The 18,149-nt window shown below is 44.4% G+C and overlaps 1 protein-coding gene across 1 annotated transcript in view; it reads right to left on the bottom strand.

Annotated features, from left to right (window-relative positions):
• Positions 1–8,704: 8,704 nt before the first annotated feature.
• Positions 8,705–18,149, bottom strand: part of LOC139156102 (M-phase phosphoprotein 9-like) — a 44,520-nt gene continuing 35,075 nt past the window's right edge. The window contains exons 20-24 of the mRNA XM_070731417.1: positions 15,236–15,356; positions 14,723–14,820; positions 12,906–13,162; positions 10,749–10,817; positions 8,705–9,502 (exon numbers count right to left, since the gene is read on the bottom strand). Of these exons, the coding sequence (XP_070587518.1) occupies positions 9,401–9,502; positions 10,749–10,817; positions 12,906–13,162; positions 14,723–14,820; positions 15,236–15,356 (647 nt within the window). The 3' untranslated portion in view covers positions 8,705–9,400. The remainder of the gene's footprint in view (positions 9,503–10,748; positions 10,818–12,905; positions 13,163–14,722; positions 14,821–15,235; positions 15,357–18,149) is intronic.

The following is an 18,149-nucleotide window of genomic DNA, read 5'->3' as shown; positions in this document are numbered from 1 at the left end:
ATATATTACACCATACTCAGAGCAGCACGAAGCCCATAACTTCAGCCTGAAGATGGTGAATGTGATTCGCCGAAATGTCGCAAAGACACTCAAAATATTACACGGGAAAAAACCCAAACTCACAACAATCTACATATAAATATATATATATACGTTTGTGTATACATGTGCGTATATGTGTATGTGTGTGTGTATTTATATTTTCCCCTCTGAGTCCTCAAGGCAGTTGTGCATAGTGATGTTCATTAAACCGGCATCCGCTGGGCCTTTAATTAAAAAGTTGGCGACGGGTTTTTTAAATATGATTAAGCAACAAAACAGGCTACAGGATACGGATGGCTGTTTTGCGGGGCGAAGAAAGTGAATGGCGTGGTTTGGTTTCTCTCTCCCTGAGTTTTAGCAAAAGCTTCTCTCTCCTGTTTGATGATAGAGGGAAGGGAGGGAGGACGAAGGAAGGAAGGAAAAATAGGAAGGGAGGAGGGAGGGAAGAAGAAGTAGGGAAAGAAGGAAGGAAGGTAGGAAGGAGGGAGGGAGGGGAAAGAAGGAAGGAAAACAGGAAGGAAGGAAGGAAAAAAGAAAGGAAGGAAGGAAAAATAGGGAGGAGGGAAGCAAGGAGGGAGGGAGGGAAAGAAGGAATGAAGGAAAACAGAAAGGAGGGAAGGAAAAATAGGGAGGAGGGAGGGAGGGAAAGAAGGAAGGAAGAAAAAATAGGAAGGAAGGAGGGAGGGAAGGAAGGAGGGAAAGAAGGAAGGAAAACAGGAAGGAAGGAAGGAAGGAGAGAAGGAGGGAATGAAGGAAGGAAGGAAAAAAGAAAGGAAGGAAAATAGGGAGGATGGAAGCAAGGATGGAGGGAGGGAGGGAAAGAAGGAAGGAAGGAAAAATAGGGAGGAGGGAGGGAGGGAGGGAGGGGAAAGAAGGAAGGAAGGAAAAATGGGAAGGGAGGAGGGAGGGAAGGAAGGAGGGAAGAAAGGAAGGAAGGAAGGAAAGAAGGAGGGAAGGAAGGAAGGAAGGAAAGAAGGAGGGAAGGAAGGAAGGTGGGAGGGAGGGAGGGAAGGAAGGAAGGAAGGCCTGTCCATCCATCACTCAGCCAAATTCCTCAACAACGTACAACAACAAAAGAATAAAAACGCTGGGCTAAGCCAATCAGGTCCAAAACCAGCCAAATTGGTTCCGGCTGAGTCAGGGCCTTTTTGGGGAGAACCGATGATGAAGCCGTGACTAATGTGATTTGTGCAGGCCTTGCGCTCAGCCACACCAGGCTCAAAACCAGCGGCTGCCTCCAGCTAAACTCACTAAGCCAAAGAGCTCAGCAACAACTCCCACGGGAGAAGCTGTGCTTGTCGCTCTGGTCAAACCAACCTCGATTCCTTCCCAGGAAGAAAGGAAGGAAGGAAGGAAGGGAAAGAAAGAAAGGAAGGAAAAGAAAGATAGGAAGGAAGGAAGAAAGGAATAAAGAAGGAAGGAAGGAAGGGAAAGGAAGGAAGAAGGAAGGGAAAGGAAGGGGGGGGAAAGAAAGAAAGAAAGAAAAAGAAAAAAGAAAGGAAGGAAGGACAGGATGTGTTTGTCGGTCTGCGCAAATCAACCTTGATTCCTTCCAAGAAAGAAAGAAAGAAAGAAAGAAAGAAAGAAAGAAAGAAAGAAAGAAAGAAAGGAATAAAGGAAGGAAGGAAGAAGGAAGGGAAAGGAAGAAAAAAGAAAAAGAAAGAAAGAAAAAGAAAGAAAGGAAGGAAGGACAGGATGTGTTTGTCCGGTCTGCGCAAATCAACCTTGATTCCTTCCAAGAAAGAAAGAAGGAAAGAAAGAAAGAAAGAAAGAGAGGGAGGGAGGGAGGAAGGTAAAGGAAGGAAGAGAAAAAAGAAAGAAAGAGGGAGGAGAGAGGGGGGGAGAGAGAATATCTTATTCTAATTTTTGGTTGTTTTTGGTCACCCCTAGCAAGCAAAAAGCTGCTGTAGCTTGGAAGGGCGGGTGGGCAAACCAGAGATCATCTGGACAGCCCTCCCCTTTCTACTAAGGTCCAAACACAATTGCAGGAAATACAATTTCAGCAACAGAGGGGGGCCAACGCCTGGAAGGCTCTGCCCAAGGCTCCGTCGTCACATCCATCAACCCTCCCAGCTTCAACCTCCAACTCTCTACCGTGGACCTCCCCCACCCCATTCCGAAGAGGTCCGTAAAGGGGACGTCCACGAAAAGTGCCCCAGCGTGCCCACCTACACCCCCCCCGTCCCCCCATCCCCCTCTTGCACACCTTCGAGAAACAATATAAAGACAATTAAGACCTCCAAAAAAGGTCCCAAGTGCCCAGCAAAGCAAGTCAATATACAAATAATAAGTATTAAAAATTATACAATTGGATAGAGAAAAAAAGAAAAGAAATTTAAAAAACCCAGACTAAATAAAAGGGGACAACGTAGAAAAGGCCATGTAAAAACAACTTTATCTCAAAATGCACAAGTTTCCGTAAACTGCTTACAGTATATGCATTGTATGGCGTGTCAACTTTTTATACGTGTTTGCTTATGGTTTTTTGTTTTTAAAAAAATCAATAGTATTTTAAAATAAAATAAACCAAAACAACAACCTCGTTCCTCAAATTTTAGATTTTTAATTCATGAATTGGATTCAAAATATTGTATATTGTTCATTATATGTGGCGAGCCGCCCCAAGTCCTCGGAGGGGGGCATAGAAATCCAATTTATAATTATATCTGGCTAGCATTCACACACAGGGGGGAATCACTCAGTTGAGGAGGGGGGCATTGAGAGGGTGGGGGAAAAATGCCTGAAGATCCCCCCCTCCTTCCAAGGAGCCCGAACCACCGGCCCCCTCCCCAAATAAACACCAGCTTCCACCAGGGCCTCTTGCTCCATCCCAGCTGCAGAGAAGGTGGGGAGGGGGTGAGGAACAACAAGGGGGTCTCCTTGCCTGCTCTTCCTCCCCCAGACCCAAGTGGGCAGGCCCTCGAATCCAGACCCCTTTGGGTGGGTGGGGGGTGCATAGGGTGGGTGTCACAAAGTGCCAGCTTGGCAATGGGGCTTCTCTCCCTCTTGAGCCCCCCCTGGCTTTTACGGGGGGGGGATAATGCTGGAAATTGCACCCCTTCCAAAGCTCTTTGCCACGGCTGGAATTGGGGGGTGGGTGGGAGGTTTAGGGTCCTGCAAAGGGTGGAATTGGGTGGGTGGAGGCTTAAGTTCTTGCAAAGAGCGGATTGGGGGCTGGGTGGGAGGGCGAGGGTCCCGAAAAGGGTGGCATTTTGCAATTGGGTGGGTGGGAGGCTTAAAGTCCTGCAAGGGGTGGAATTAGGTGGGTGGGATGGTTGCAATTGGGTGGGTGGGAGGTTTAAAGTCCTGCAAAGGTTGAATTGGGTGGGAAGTTAGGGTCTTGCAAAGAGTGAAATTGTGCGGCTGGAATTGGGGGGTGGGTGGGAGGCTTAGGGTCTTGCGAAGGGTGGAATTGGAGGGGGAGGGTCCTGAAAAGGGAGGCATTTTGCAGTTGGGTGGGTGAGACGCTGAGGGTCCTAAAAAGGTCAATTTTGCAATTGGGAGGTGGGTGGGGAGGGTTGGGATTGGGGGGGTGGCTTAGGGTCTTGCCAAGAGTGAAATTGGGTGGGGGGGGGAGTTAGGATTCTGCAAAATGGGGGGTGGGTGAAAGGTTTAAGGTCTTGAAAGGGTGGAATTGGGTGGGTGGGTGGTAGGGTTGGAATTGGGGGGGGGAAGCTGAGGGTCTTTCAAAGGGTGAATTGGGGGGTTGGGTGAGAGGCGTAAGGTCCTGTAAAGGATGGAATTGGGTGTGTAGGGGGCTTTGCAAGACCTTAAGCCTCCCACCCACCCAATTCCATCCTCTGGAAGCCTGGAATTGGGGAAGTGAGAGGCTGAGGGTCCTGCAAAGGGTCGAATTGGGTGGGTGGGGTTGGAATTGAGGGGGGGGCTTAAGGTCTTGCAAAGGATGGAATTGGGTGTGGAGGAAGCTTTGCAGGACCTTAAGCCTGACACCCACCCACCCAATTCCACCCTTTGGAAGAGTGGAATTGGGTGGGTGGGAAGCTGGGGGTCCTGCAAAAGGGGGGATTGGGTAGGTGGGTGGGGGTTGAGAGGCTTAAGGTCCTGTAAAGGGTGGAATTGGGGGGTGGGGAGGGTTAGGGTCTTGCCAAAGGTGGAATTGGGGGGGTTGGGTGAGAGGTTTAAGGTCTTGCAAAGAGTGAAATTGGGTGGGTGGGAGGCTTAGGGTCCTGAAAAGGGCGGAACTGAGTGGGAGGGTGGTAGGGTTGGAATTGGGGGGGTTGGGTGAGAGGCGTAAGGTCCTGCAAAAGGATGGAACTGGGGGTGTAGGGGGCTTTGCAAGACCTTAAGCCTCCCACCCACCCCAAATTCCCTCCTCTGGAAGAGTGGAATTGAGGGTGGGTGGGAGGCGGAGGGTCCTGCAAAGGGCAAAATTGGGGGGGTGGGGGTGAGTGTGGGAGGGTTGCAATTGGGGGTGGGAGGCTTAAGGTCATGCAAAGGGAGGACTTGGGTGGGAGGGAAAGGGAGAATTGGGGGGGGGGGGGAGGCTGAGGGACCTGCCAAGGGGGAATTTGGGAGGGTTGCAATTGGGGGGGGGTGGCTGAAGGACCTGCAAAGCCCCCCCTGCCCTGGCTCCTCCCCCCCAGGGACGCCCCCTCCCCTCCCTCCCCTCCCCCACAGCCCTCCCCCCCAAAGCCTCACCTGCGGGCGGGGCCATGGCTCCTCGGGGTGGGGGCGCTTGTCCCCTTCGCAGCGCGGGCCGGGGCCTCCTCCGCCTGCTCCTCAGGCCGGGCCCGGGGCTCTAGCGGGGCCCACTGAGCGGGGCCGGGCGGGCGGCGGGGGCGGGCTCCATGCAAGGCGGCGGCGGCGCCCTGAGGCTGCACGCGGGCCGCTCCTTCCTCCGCCTCCTCCGGCTTGACAGCTCGCGCGGGCGGCTTGAAGCAGCGGCGGCGGCGCGGCTCTACCGCTGCCTCCAGCTTTGCGCGCATTCCCGCTTTGCGGCCGCCGTTGCCGCCGCCGCCGCCGCCGCTGGGTCGCTCCAGCTGCGGCCCGGGCAAGCAGCGCCGGCAGCGGCAGCCCTCGGGCGGCTCCTGCTGGCCGCCGTGCGAATTGCAGCCGGGCTCGACGAGGGATTGGAGGGGGTGAGTAGGGAGGGGGGAGAACACAGAGGCTACGCGCGCGCGCGCACACACACACACACGAAACAGGTTAAAAAAAATAGGAGGCAGCATTCGATAATAGTAGATGTACCTAGAAGAATATAGTATATGTACTGATAGATAGTTGATGGGCAGATAGAAGGAAGGAAGGAAGGAAGGGAGGAAGGAAGGGAGGGAGGAAGGATGGATGGAGAGAGAAATGGGTTGATAGATAGGTAGGTAGATACAGTAGATAGATAGATAGATAGATAGATAGATAGATAGATAGATAGATAGATAGATAGATAGATAGATATTAGACAGATGATAGAGATAGATGGTAGATAGATAAGTAGGTAGTAGGTAGGTAGATAGATAGATAGGAAGATACAAGAAAATAGATATAGACAGATTGATGGAAGATATAGAAAGATATAGATATGTAGATAGAAGATAAAGACAGGTAGGTAGGTAGGTTGGAATATATAGATGGATAGATTAATAGAGATAGAAATATAGAGATAGATAGATACTGTAGATGGAAGATAGATATATAGAGAGGTAGCTATATACTGTATATATATTAGATAGATCGATGGATCATAGGTAGGGAGATAGAGATAGATAGTATAGAGATAGGTGGAAGATATAGAAAAGTAGAGATAGATAGAAGATAAATAGATAGATAGATAGATAGATAGATAGATAGATAGATAGATAGATAGATAGATATAGACAGACAGACAGACAGAAGGTAGATATAGATGTAGATATATTATTATGGATCTTTGCTGACTTATTTATACATATAAAAAATAAAGGCAGGATTTTTTAAAATCTATTAAAAAAACCATCCAGTGATTGTTCCCATTTGCTGCAAACTGGAAATATTTGTGCAACAGGGAAAAAAGTGAACGTGGGATGGGAGCGCTGTCATCAGGCCTAAGGAGTGGAAGCCCCCCACGAAACCCTTCTCCATTAACTGAAAGATATTAAAAGAATAAAAACGGAAAGGGTATATGTTAAGAGAGGGGGCTTGGATTTTTCTCGTCCTCCCCATCATCTCTTTTTCCAACCCAGATGTCACTCTTCCCTGGACCGATGGATTGCATTAAAACCTTACGTTTGCATTCTTCTACCCCCTATATCTCCTCTACCTTTCTTCTATTCCTATCTCTCCTTCTATTCTTTCATTGATATGTTCTATTACCATACCTTCTTTTCTATTCTTTCTTAGATATATTTTACTGTGAGTATCTCCTCTACAACCTTCATCATGTATTTTACTATGTGTGTATAGATAGATACCCACTAAAACCTTCATTGTGTATTGGACAAAATAAATAAATAAATAAAATAAAATAAAATCAAGTGGCCTCAAATGGGGGAAGGAGGTTCTTGGGGTAGGGGATGCAAAGAGGAATGGACAGGAAACAAACAAACCCCCCCATCCCACCATTTCATGACTCAGCTTCCTGAATTACAACCTCTCCCCCCCCCTCCCCAGTGATAATAAAAGCGAGCCAGCGATGAAGCAGAGTTTGTCAGGAGTAAATTTAAGGCCGCAAAGGAAGGACGGCGGAGGGAGAGATAATAGCTTGTCTGAAATTGGAAACCAGAAGGGTACATCAATTATCCCTGGGAAGATTGGTTTGGCTGTAGAATCAGAGAAGGGTACAGAGCTTCAAATAAAAAGGGGGGGAGGAATAACCCAAGAGGCAGCAGCAATTGGCTGCAAACGAAGGCCGATTAGTCTAGAGAAATACTTGGCAGTCCAGGTCTTCCGAGAGGAAGCAAAATTGATAAAGCAGGATCTATCTATCTATCTATCTATCTATCTATCTATCTATCTATCTATCATCTATCTATCATCTATCTATCATCTATCTATCTATCATCTATCTATCTATCTATCTATCTATCTATTAATCTATCATCTATCTATCTATCTATCTATCTATCTATCTATCTATCTATCTAATCTATCCATCATCTATCTATCTATCATCTATCTAGCTAGCTATCTAATCTATCTATCTATCCATCATCTATCTATCTATCTATCTAATCTATCTATCTATCTATCATCTATCTATCATCTATCTATCTATCTATCTAATCTATCTATCTATCTATCTATCTATATCTATCTATCTAATCTATCTATCTAATCTATCTAATCTATCTATCTATCTATCTATATCTATCTATCTATCATCTATCTATCTAATCTATCTATCTAATCTATCTAATCTATCTATCTATCTATCTATCTATCTATCTATTCTATCTATCATTTACCTACCTACCTACCATCTATATCATCCATCTATCTCTATCATCTATCAATCTATCATCTATCACTAATCAATTTATCTATTTACTTAATCATTTCTATTCTCTCTATCTCTATATCTATTTTAGCTACCTACCTATCTATGTACGTACCTACCTACCATGTATATCATCCATTTATCTCTAACATCTATCAATCTATCATCTGTCATTAATCAATTTATTTCTAATCTCTGTACCTCTATATCCATTTTAGCTACCTACCTACCTATCAAATCATCTGTCTAATAATCTATCTAGCATCAATCTAGCATCTAGCATCAATCAATCAAATTTATTTATCGATGTATCTAATCAATCACTTCTATTTTCTCTACCTCTGTATCTACTTTACCTACTTACCTGCCTATCTCTATGTATCCATCCATCCATCGATATCTATCTAATATTCATCCTTGCCTCTTTTAAAATGTTAACTTTTATACATTGTTTTCAAATACATTTTACTGTATGCCGCCCAGATTCCCTCTGCGAGGGTGTTTTAAAAATCTCAGGTGGATAGATAGATAGATATAGAGGAAGGGAGATAGGTAGAGATGAAGAGATATAGATGAAGAGATGATAGATAGATGGATTATTGATAGACAGACGGACAGACAACCCAGATCTGTGTCACATACACACTGAAAAAATCTTGCCCATTATGGGAACTGTACATGCACAATTATAAGTATTGCCCACAAGATCATATGCTGCAATGTCCTACCGGTCATTGACTACTTCAGCTTCAACCGCAACAACACAAGCGCACGCAACAGATTCAAACTTAATATTAACTGCTTCAAACTTGACTGTAAAAAATATGACTTTAACAATCGAGTTGTTGAAGCGTGGAACTCATTACCGGACTCAATAGTGTCAACCCCTAACCCCCAACATTTCTCCCTTAGACTCTCCACGATTGACCTCTCCAGGTTTCTAAGAGGTCAGTAAGGGGTGTACATAAGTGCACTGGTGTGCCTTTCGTCCCCTGTCCAATTGTCTTTCCTTTATCTCATATATCATATATATTTTCTTCCTTTCATATATCTTCTCCTCTATTTTTACATATTATCTTTATATATATTACTTCATGTCTATTCTCTTCCATATGTATTGTGTATTGGACAAGTGAATAAATAAATAAATAAAAAGAATTACCTGGACTGTGATGGCAAAGACGAAGGAAAGGTAAAAGCGGCTTTTTTTAAAAAAAAAACAGTTCAAGAAACTTCAGTTTAGACACTTAATTTTAATTCATACTTCCATGATAAAACATGCCAAATAAAAGCTAGTGGTTTAAAAAGAGAACTTCTGGTCGCACTCCCTGGAATGCAAGGGGATGGATACTGAAAATAGCTTCACCCCCCCAAACTTTATCGATTCCTTTATTGGTAACACTGTGCTGTCACTCAGCAAAGGTGCATTTTTGAAAATCGTTTAAGCTAAGAAATGTTTTCTTGCAGCTCACCTCCGCAGAAGAAGCTGTGTGTCGTGGTTAGCATCGGGTTAAAAAGTCCGCGCTGCGTACGTACATCACCTAAGCTTTGCTTCTACCTTCTAAAAGTGACGAGCACCATCAAAATCTATCAACAACATGATAAAACTCGGCGTCTTACAAAGAATTCAGAGCTGCCGTTTTTTAAGAAAAAACAAAAACCCACATCTTCAAAAATAGCAAAATACCAAAACAAAAAAACCAACAGTCCGACTCCTTCTGTAATAACAAAAATAGGGAGTTTTTACAAAATATGTGGCTCAGTACAAAATATTGGGAGGGTTTTGTGTGTGTGTGTGTAAGGAGGGAATGGTTGTAAAAAGGGGCAGAGTTTAGAAAAATACAAAAAAAACGGTTTGCATTTTCAGAGTGCGTCGTTATTGTACTTTAGTGCAAATAAAGGGGATATATCCTCAACGTCCGGTCTTGTTCAAACGTTGGCAGAGGTGCGCAAAACCTGGAATCTCTTCAGGGTCATGCGGATGGATCCCAATACTCGGTTGATTCTTTCCAAGCGATCCTCCAAAGCTTCCTGGGTGGGAATAGGCAGAGAAGAGAGTTCAGGATCCATTTGGGATCTGTCTTTTTGGGGGGTATAGTTTTTTTTTTATTTTCCCCACCATAAAATAAAACAATATGTAGTTATAAACGCAACATTTCCCACTTACAAACCCCGAGCCTCCGAAACTGTAACCAGAAAAGGCGGGGAGAAGCCTCTGTGGGGCCTCTCTAGGAATCTCCTGGGAGGAAACAGGGCCGGAAAAGGTGGGGAGAAGCCCTCTATGGGGTCTCTCTAGGAATCTCCTGGGAGGAAACAGGGCCGGAAAAGGTGGGGAGAAGCCTCCGTGGCACCTCTCTAGAAATCTCCTAGGAGGAAACAGGACTGGAAAAGGCGGGGAGAAGCCCTCTGTGGGACCTCTCTAGGAATCTCCTGGGAGGAAACAGGGCCGGAAAAGGTGGGGAGAAGCCTCCGTGGGGCTTCTCTAGGAATCTCCTGGAAGAAAACAGGGTCAGAAAAGGCTGGGAGAAGCCGCCGTGGGGCCTCTCTAGGAAATCTCCTGGGAGGAAAGAGGGCCGGAAAAGGCGGGAAGAAGCCTCCGTGGGGCTTTTCTAGGAATCTCCTGGAAGAAAACAGGGTCGGAAAAGGCTGGGAGAAGACACCATGGGGCCTCTCTAGGAATCTCCTGGGAGGAAACAGGGCCGGAAAAGGCAGGGAAGAATCCTCAGTGGGGCCTCTCTAGGAATCTCCTGGGAAGAAACAGGGCTGGAAAAGGCGGGAGAAGCCTCCGTGGGGCTTCTCTAGGAATCTCCTGGAAGAAAACAGGGTCGGAAAAGACTGGAAGAAGCCATCGTGTGGCCTCTCTAGGAATCTCCTGGGAGGAAAGAGGGCCGGAAAAGGCAGGGAGAAGCCTCCGTGGGGCCTCTCTAGGAATCTCCTGGGAGGAAACAGGGCCTCCACCCTCCCTGTGATTTCCCCCATCGCACGCCTTATTCACTTTTACATTGATTGCTATGGGAAAAATTGCTTCTTCTTACAAATTTTTCTATTTAAGAACCTGGTCACGGAACGAATTAAGTTCGTAAATAGAGGGGCCACTGTACGATCACTTCGTTCTCTTCCCAACCGTTAACAACAGAAGTCAAAAAATCAGGCGTGGATTCATTTAACCGCCGTCTTGCTCAGCGGCGGAAATTCGAGGGGGGGGTGCATCTGTGGACCTTAAATCGAGGACTACCTGCAAGCACAACGTAAGAGACAGAAGAAGAGAGAGGGGCACCTGACTCAGCCGGGCCTTCAGTGTCATTCTTCCTCCGGCGCCAGGAATTCGGCTCAGCTCGGATTCAATCTATTTGCACAGAAAAATCGGGAAGGAACGAACGCTTTAAAAGGGGAGGGGGGGCAAACCCCACCCCATAACATAGGGGGTTTTGTGTATGATATGACCGTATGTCATATGGGGACACAATCTGAAGTTAGTTGGGGGAAAGATCAAAAGCAACATGAGAAAATATTATTTCACTGAAAGAGTAGTAGATCCTTGGAACAAACTTCCAGCAGATGTGGTGGGTCAATCCACAGTAACTGAATGTAAACATGCCTGGGATAAACATAGATCCATTGTAAGATAAAATACAGAGAATAGTATAAGGGCAGACTAGATGGACCAGGAGGTCTTTTTCTGCCGTCAGACTTCTATGTTTCTATGTATGTTTTATATATTGGGGTCTCTTGTTTTTTTAGACTTTTTAAATGTATTATTGTTATTTTAGATTCTAACTATTAGATTTGTCATTGTATATTGTTTTTATCATTGCTGTGAGCCGCCCCGAGTCTACGGAGCGGGGCGGCATACAAATCTAATAAATAATAATATTTATCGTCTGCCCTTATACTATTTCCTGTATTTTATCTCTGTTTATCCCAGGCATGTTTCAATTCAGTGACTGTGGATTGACCAGCCACGTCTGCTGGAAGTTTGTTCCAAGGATCTACTACTCTTTCAGTAAAATAATATTTTCTCACGTTGCTTTTGATCTTTCCCCCAACTAACTTCAGATTGTGCCCCCTTGTTCTTGTGTTCCTATTAAAATCAATTCCCTCCTGGACCTTATTTAACCCTTTAATATCTTTAAATGTGTCGATCATGTCCCCCCTTTTCCTTCTGTCCTCCAGACTAGACAGATGGAGTTCATGAAGTCTTTCCTGATACATTTGATGCTTAAGGCCTTCCACCATTCTTGTAGCCCGTCTTTGGACCTGTTCAATTTGATCCGTATCTTTCTGTACGCAAGGTCTCCAGAACAGAAGAAAATAAATCACCAGGAGAGTTCTAGTCTTACCTAACCCATGGAAGTAGATGGTGAGTTCGAATCCTGCCTTAAGCATGAAAGCCCACTGGGTGACTTTGGACCAATGATCAAAAGGCGGTGAGTTTTAATCCCACTTTAATCATAAAAGCCAACTGGGTGATTTTGAGCCAATCGCCTCGAGACTATGAGTTCTAGTCCTGCTTTAGAAACATAGAAGACTGATGGCAGAAAAAGACCCCATGGTCCATCTAGTCTGCCCTTATACTATTTCCTGTATTTTATCTTACAATGGATATATGTTTATCCCAGTTACTGTGGATTTATCTACCACGTCTGCTGGAAGTTTGTTCCAAGGTTCTACTACTCTTTCAGTAAAATAATATTTTCTCATGTTGCTTTTGATCTTTCCCCCAACTAACTTCAGATTGTGTCCCCTTGTTCTTGTGTTCACTTTCCTATTAAAAACACTTTCCTCCTGAAACTTATTTAACCCTTTAACATGTTTAAATGTTTCGATCATGTCCCCCCTTTTCCTTCTGTCCTCCAGACTCTACAGATTGAGTTCATGAAGTCTTTCCTGATACGTTTTATGCTTAAGACCTTCCACCATTCTTGTAGCCCGTCTTTAGACCCATTCAGTTTTGTCAATATCTTTTTGTCGGTGAGGTCTACAGAACTGGACACAGTATTCTAACCGTGGTCTCACCAGCGCTCTATATAGCGGGATCACAATCTCCCTCTTCCTGCTTGTTATCCCTCTAGCTATGCAGCCAAGCATCCCACTTGCTTTCCCTACCGCCTGACTGCACTGCTCACCCATTTTGAGACTGTCAGAAATCACTACCCCTAAATCCTTTTCTTTTGAAGTGTTTGCTAACACAGAACTGCCAATGCAATACTCAGATTGAGGATTCCTTTTCCCCAAGTGCATTATTTTACATTTGGAAACATTAAACTGTCAGAAATCACGACCCCTAAATCCTCAAGAGTGATTTTTCCGCCCATGCCTCCCTCTCAGCCCACCCCACCTCACAGTGTTGTTGTTGTGGGGGATAAAATAGGAAGGAAAACCTAACGGGATGTTGAGCCCAGGGGAGAGGGGACAGGAGGGGTCTGAGGTCTACCTGTTGCTTTTCTAGCGTCAGCTCGTCAAAAAGCCGCTCAGTCTCTGCCAAGGTCTTAATCCGGGAAACGTACTTGAATTCGGGCTCGTAGTAGGGAGCTGCCGCTGACCAAGAGGAGCCTGTCTCGCTGGGGTGGGCCGAGCGGCCCCCTTCGTGACCTTCCCTTGGCGAATGTCTGCTCGCTCTGGAATGCAGGGGTTGGGGGCACGAGGAAGACTTCGAGGACCTCCGGCTTTCTGGGTGACTGGGCTGCGGTCCTGCCCCCCCACAGACACAGAAAAAAATGAGAAAGGTCTGATTATAAATTGACCCCGGGTTCACGTTCTTCTCAGAAGAGATTGAATACCGGGAGATGTTTGTCTGAAACGTTATAGGGTTTCCTGCCTTAGCAGGGGGTTGGACTAGAAGACCTCCAGGGCCCCTTCCAACTGTTATTCTGTTATATTCTATTCTCTTCTGTTCTGTTCCATTCCAATAGATTCTATTCTATCCTACTTTATTCTAGTCCAATAGATTCTATTCTATTCTATTCCATTTCATTCCACTCTATTCTCCATTCCACTCTATCCTCTATTCTATTCTTTTCTGTTCTATTCCATTCTATCCTCTATTCCATTCCATTCCACTCCACTCTATCCTCTATTCTATTCCATTCCATATTCTATTCTATTCCATTCCATATTCTATTCTATTCCATTCCAATAGATTCTATTTTATTCTATTCAATCCTCTATTCTATTCTATCCTCTATTCTATTCTATTCTCTATTCCATTCTATTTTCTATTCTATTCCTTTCCATTATATTCCACATTCTATACTCTATTCTATTCCATTCCATTATATTCCAATAGATTCTATTCTATTCAATTCTCTATTCCATTCTATTTTCTATTCCATTCCATTCCATTCTATCCTCTATTCTATTCCATTCCAATAGATTCTATTCTATTCTCTGTTCCATTCTATTTTCTATTCCATTCCATTCCACATTTTATCCTCTATTCTATTCCATTCCATTAGATTCTATTCTATTCTATTCTCTATTCCATTCCATTCTATCCTCTATTCTATTCCATTCCATTCCATTCCAATAGATTCTATTCTATTCTCTATTCCATTCTATTTTCTATTCCATTCCATTCTATCCTCTATTCTATTCCATTCCATTAGATTCTATTCTATTCTATCCTCTATTCCGTTCTATTTTCTATTCCATTCCATTCTATCCTCTATTCTATTCCATTCCATTCCAATAGATTCTATTCTATTCTCTATTCCATTCTATTTTCTATTCCATTCCATTCTATCCTCTATTCTATTCCATTCCATTCCAATAGATTCTATTCTATTCTATTCTATATTCCATTCTATTTTCTATTCCATTCCATTCCACATTCTATCCTCTATTCCATTCCATTCCATTCCATTCCAATAGATTCTATTCTATTCCATTCTCTATTCCATTCGATCCTCTATTGTATTCCATTCCAATAGATTCTATTCTATTCTATTCACTATTCCATTCCATTCCATATTCTATCCTCTATTCTATTCCATTCCATTAGATTCTATTCTATCCTATCCTATCCTCTATTCTATTCTATTCTCTATTCCATTCTATTTTCTATTCTATTCCATTCCATTCTATATTCTATCCTCTATATTCCATTCCATTCCAAATCTAAATCTAAACACACACACACACAGGGGCCTCTGAGCAGTGGAAAGCCAAAGAGGTTCTGTGATGTCGCAGGAAAGAGCAGCCTTCGAGAAATCCGAATGGCCAACGCTCCCCACCACCTGGTACAAAACATACCTTGTGGGTCGCCTCCCGAGCCAAACTGAAGCCGCTTCCGTGGGCTGCCGTGCTGCACTGCAGGGGCAGCGGCGACCTCATCCAAGCGGATGTCAAACCTGGCACAGAAAAAACAGAACTAAGTTCCTTGCACGGAGGTTTCCCTCCCACCAGCCCCTCTCTCTCCCCAAAGGCTGGACTGCTAAAATTTATATTTTCATTCTTGATGCCACTGAATCAATGCAAGGAGTCTTCAACTTTTTACAGCCCGTTTAGTGACGGCTTAAAAACTGCGACGATTCACATAACAAATGCAGTGAGAAAGGTCATAGAAGGGGGCCAAGCTCCCTTAACAAAGGCCTCGCTGAGCGACAGAAATGTTGGGTCCAATTCTGGCCATACGTTGAGGACCACCAGAGTAAAGTTTCGAAGGCCATTTCCTATCTGTCCATTTAAGAAAACACGAACTGAATTGGAAACTTGACCCAAGGAACAAGAGAGGATCCCCTCGCCACCGTCTCAGGGGGCCCATACCTGGTCATCATGTCTTCGTTCCTGCTAAGAAAGTGGCTGAACCCCGGGGACAGGTTTTCTTTGGGGGAGCGCTTGGGGCTGTAGGTCACAGCCACCGGAGTCAACATGGTCTCTCGCTTGGCTGCAAAGAGAAAGCGGGAAAGGAGACCTTAGATCTTAGAGAAGGTGTCGGGCACAAAGAAAGGAATCAGGACCATCAATTAGCGTATTTTTCAGAGTATAAGACGCACCGAGATGTTAGAGGTGGAAAACAAGGAAAAAAGTACAGTGTTCCCTCGATTTTCGCAGGTTCGAACTTCACGAATAGCCTATACCACGGTTTTTCAAAAAATAATAATTAAAAAATACTTTGCGGTTTTTTTCCTATACCACAATTTTTTCCTCCCGATGACATCATACGTCATCGCCAAACTAATAATTTTTGAAAATAAATAACAAAAAAAATAATTATTGTTAATAAATAATTATGTTTATAAATATCAGGATCACTAAGTGTCTTATCCAATACTGAGTAATGGTGAGCAAATGATTGTTAAGGGAATGGGAAATGGTAATTTAGGGGTATAAAGTGTTAAGGGAAGGCTTGTGATACTGTCCATAGCCAAAAATGGTGTATTTACTTCCGCATCTCTACTTCGCGGAAATTTGACTTTCACGGGCGGCCTCGGAACGCATCCCCCGCGGAAGTCGAGGGAACACTGTATTCTGAACCAAGTGGTGTAGTAATAGGTTATTTAATAAAATGCCACTGTAGCAGAATCCTTTTCATAACCATGTACACTTTTTACAAACCTCAAAATTGACAGCTTTAAGACTTGTGGACTTCAACTCCCAGAATTCCTCCTCCAGGTCATGCTAGAAGGGGTAATTAGAAGGCAAAACCAGCCTCATTTTTGTGAAAAACAGGCTGGTTTTGGGGGGGGGGGGGGGAAATGGGTGGGCAAAAGGTTTGGGAAGCCTGAAGGGAGCTCGTGGATGCTGGCAAAATTGCCCCCATTTTTGTGAAAAATTGACAGTTTTTCCCCTGTCTTTTCACAAAAAGTGAGGCATTTTTGCCTTCCCCCAGGAGCTGTCTGCAGGCTATCAAGATGGCTACAAGGGACATTTGCCGATCAGGGTTAAACAAAATGCACACGTTAAAAACACAAGTGGAGATAGGATCGCACAATCTTGCCATTTTTTGACATATCCTGACTGGGGAATTCTAGGAGTTGGAGTTTGCAAGTCTTTAAGTGCCCAAGTACTTAAAACTTGTATTTACACAAGTAAAACTTGTATAGAGCGCTGGTGAGACCACATTTGGAATAATACTGTGCCCAGTTCTGGAGGCCTCACTTACAAAAAGAGGCGGATCAAATTAAATGGGTTTTGGACGGGCTACAAAAAGAGCGGAAGGTCTTAAGCATCAAACTTATCAGGAAAGACTTCATGAACTCCATCTGTCTAGTCTGGAGGACAGAAGGAAAAGGGGGGACAGGATCAAAACACTTAAATATGTTAAAAGGGTTGAATCAGGTTCAGGGGGGAAGTGCTTTTAATAGGAAAGTGAACCCAAGAACAAGGAGGCCCAATCTGAGGTTAGTTGGGGGAAAGATCAGAAGCAACGTGAGAAAATATTATTTGACTGAAATAGTCGTAGATGCTGGGAACAAACTTCCAGCAGATATGGTTGGTCAATCCACAGTCACTGAATTGAAACATGCCTGGGATAAACATAGATTCATCCTAAGATAAAATACAGGAAATAGTAAGGGCAGACTAGATGGACCATGAGGTCTTTTTCTGCCGTCCGTCTTCTATGTTTCTAAGGAAGGAATAGAGAAGGAAGGGAGGGAGGGAGGGAGGGAGGAAGGAAGGAAGGAAGGAAGGAAGGAAGGAAGGAAGGAAGGAAAAATCCACAGTAACTGGATTTAAACCTGCCTGGGACAAACATAGATACATCCTAAGATAAAATACTGGAAATAGTATAAGGGCAGACGAGATGGACCATGGGGTCTTTTTCTGCCGTCAGTCTTCTATGTTTCTAAGGAAGGAATAGAGAAGGAAGGGAGGGAGGGAGGGAGGGAGGGAGGAAGGAAGGAAGGAAGGAAGGAAGGAAGGAAGGAAGAATCCACAGTAACTGAATTTAAACATGCCTGGGATAAACATAGATCCATCCTAAGATAAAATACAGAAAATAGTATAAGGGCAGACGAGATGGACCATGGGGTCTTTTTCTGCCGTCAGTCTTCTATGTTTCTAAGGAAGGAATAGAGAAGGAAGGGAGGGAGGGAGCGAGGGAGGGAGGGAGGGAGGGAGGAAGGAAGGAAGGAAGGAAGGAAGGAAGGAAGAATCCACAGTAACTGAATTTAAACATGCTGGGATAAACATAGATCCATCCTAAGATAAAATACTGGAAATAGTATAAGGGCAGACGAGATGGACCATGGGGTCTTTTTCTGCCGTCAATCTTCTATGTTTCTAAGGAAGGAATAGAGAAGGAAGGGAGGGAGGGAGGGAGGGAGGGAGGGAGGGAGGAAGGAAGGAAGGAAGGAAGGAAGGAAGGAAGGAAGAATCCACAGTAACTGAATTTAAACATGCCTGGGATAAACATAGATCCATCCTAAGATAAAATACTGGAAATAGTATAAGGGCAGACGAGATGGACCATGGGGTCTTTTTCTGCCGTCAATCTTCTATGTTTCTAAGGAAGGAATAGAGAAGGAAGGGAGGGAGGGAGGGAGGGAGGGAGGGAGGGAGGAAGGAAGGAAGGAAGGAAGGAAGGAAGGAAGGAAGGAAGAATCCACAGTAACTGAATTTAAACATGCCTGGGATAAACATAGATCCATCCTAAGATAAAATACAGAAAATAGTATAAGGGCAGACGAGATGGACCATGGGGTCTTTTTCTGCCGTCAATCTTCTATGTTTCTAA

Source organism: Erythrolamprus reginae, unplaced genomic scaffold (assembly GCF_031021105.1).
Source record: "Erythrolamprus reginae isolate rEryReg1 unplaced genomic scaffold, rEryReg1.hap1 scaffold_278, whole genome shotgun sequence".
NCBI classification, from domain to species: Eukaryota; Metazoa; Chordata; class Lepidosauria; order Squamata; family Dipsadidae; genus Erythrolamprus; species Erythrolamprus reginae.
Note: the sequence above shows the minus strand (reverse complement) of the source record. Positions and strands in the feature narration are given on the sequence as shown.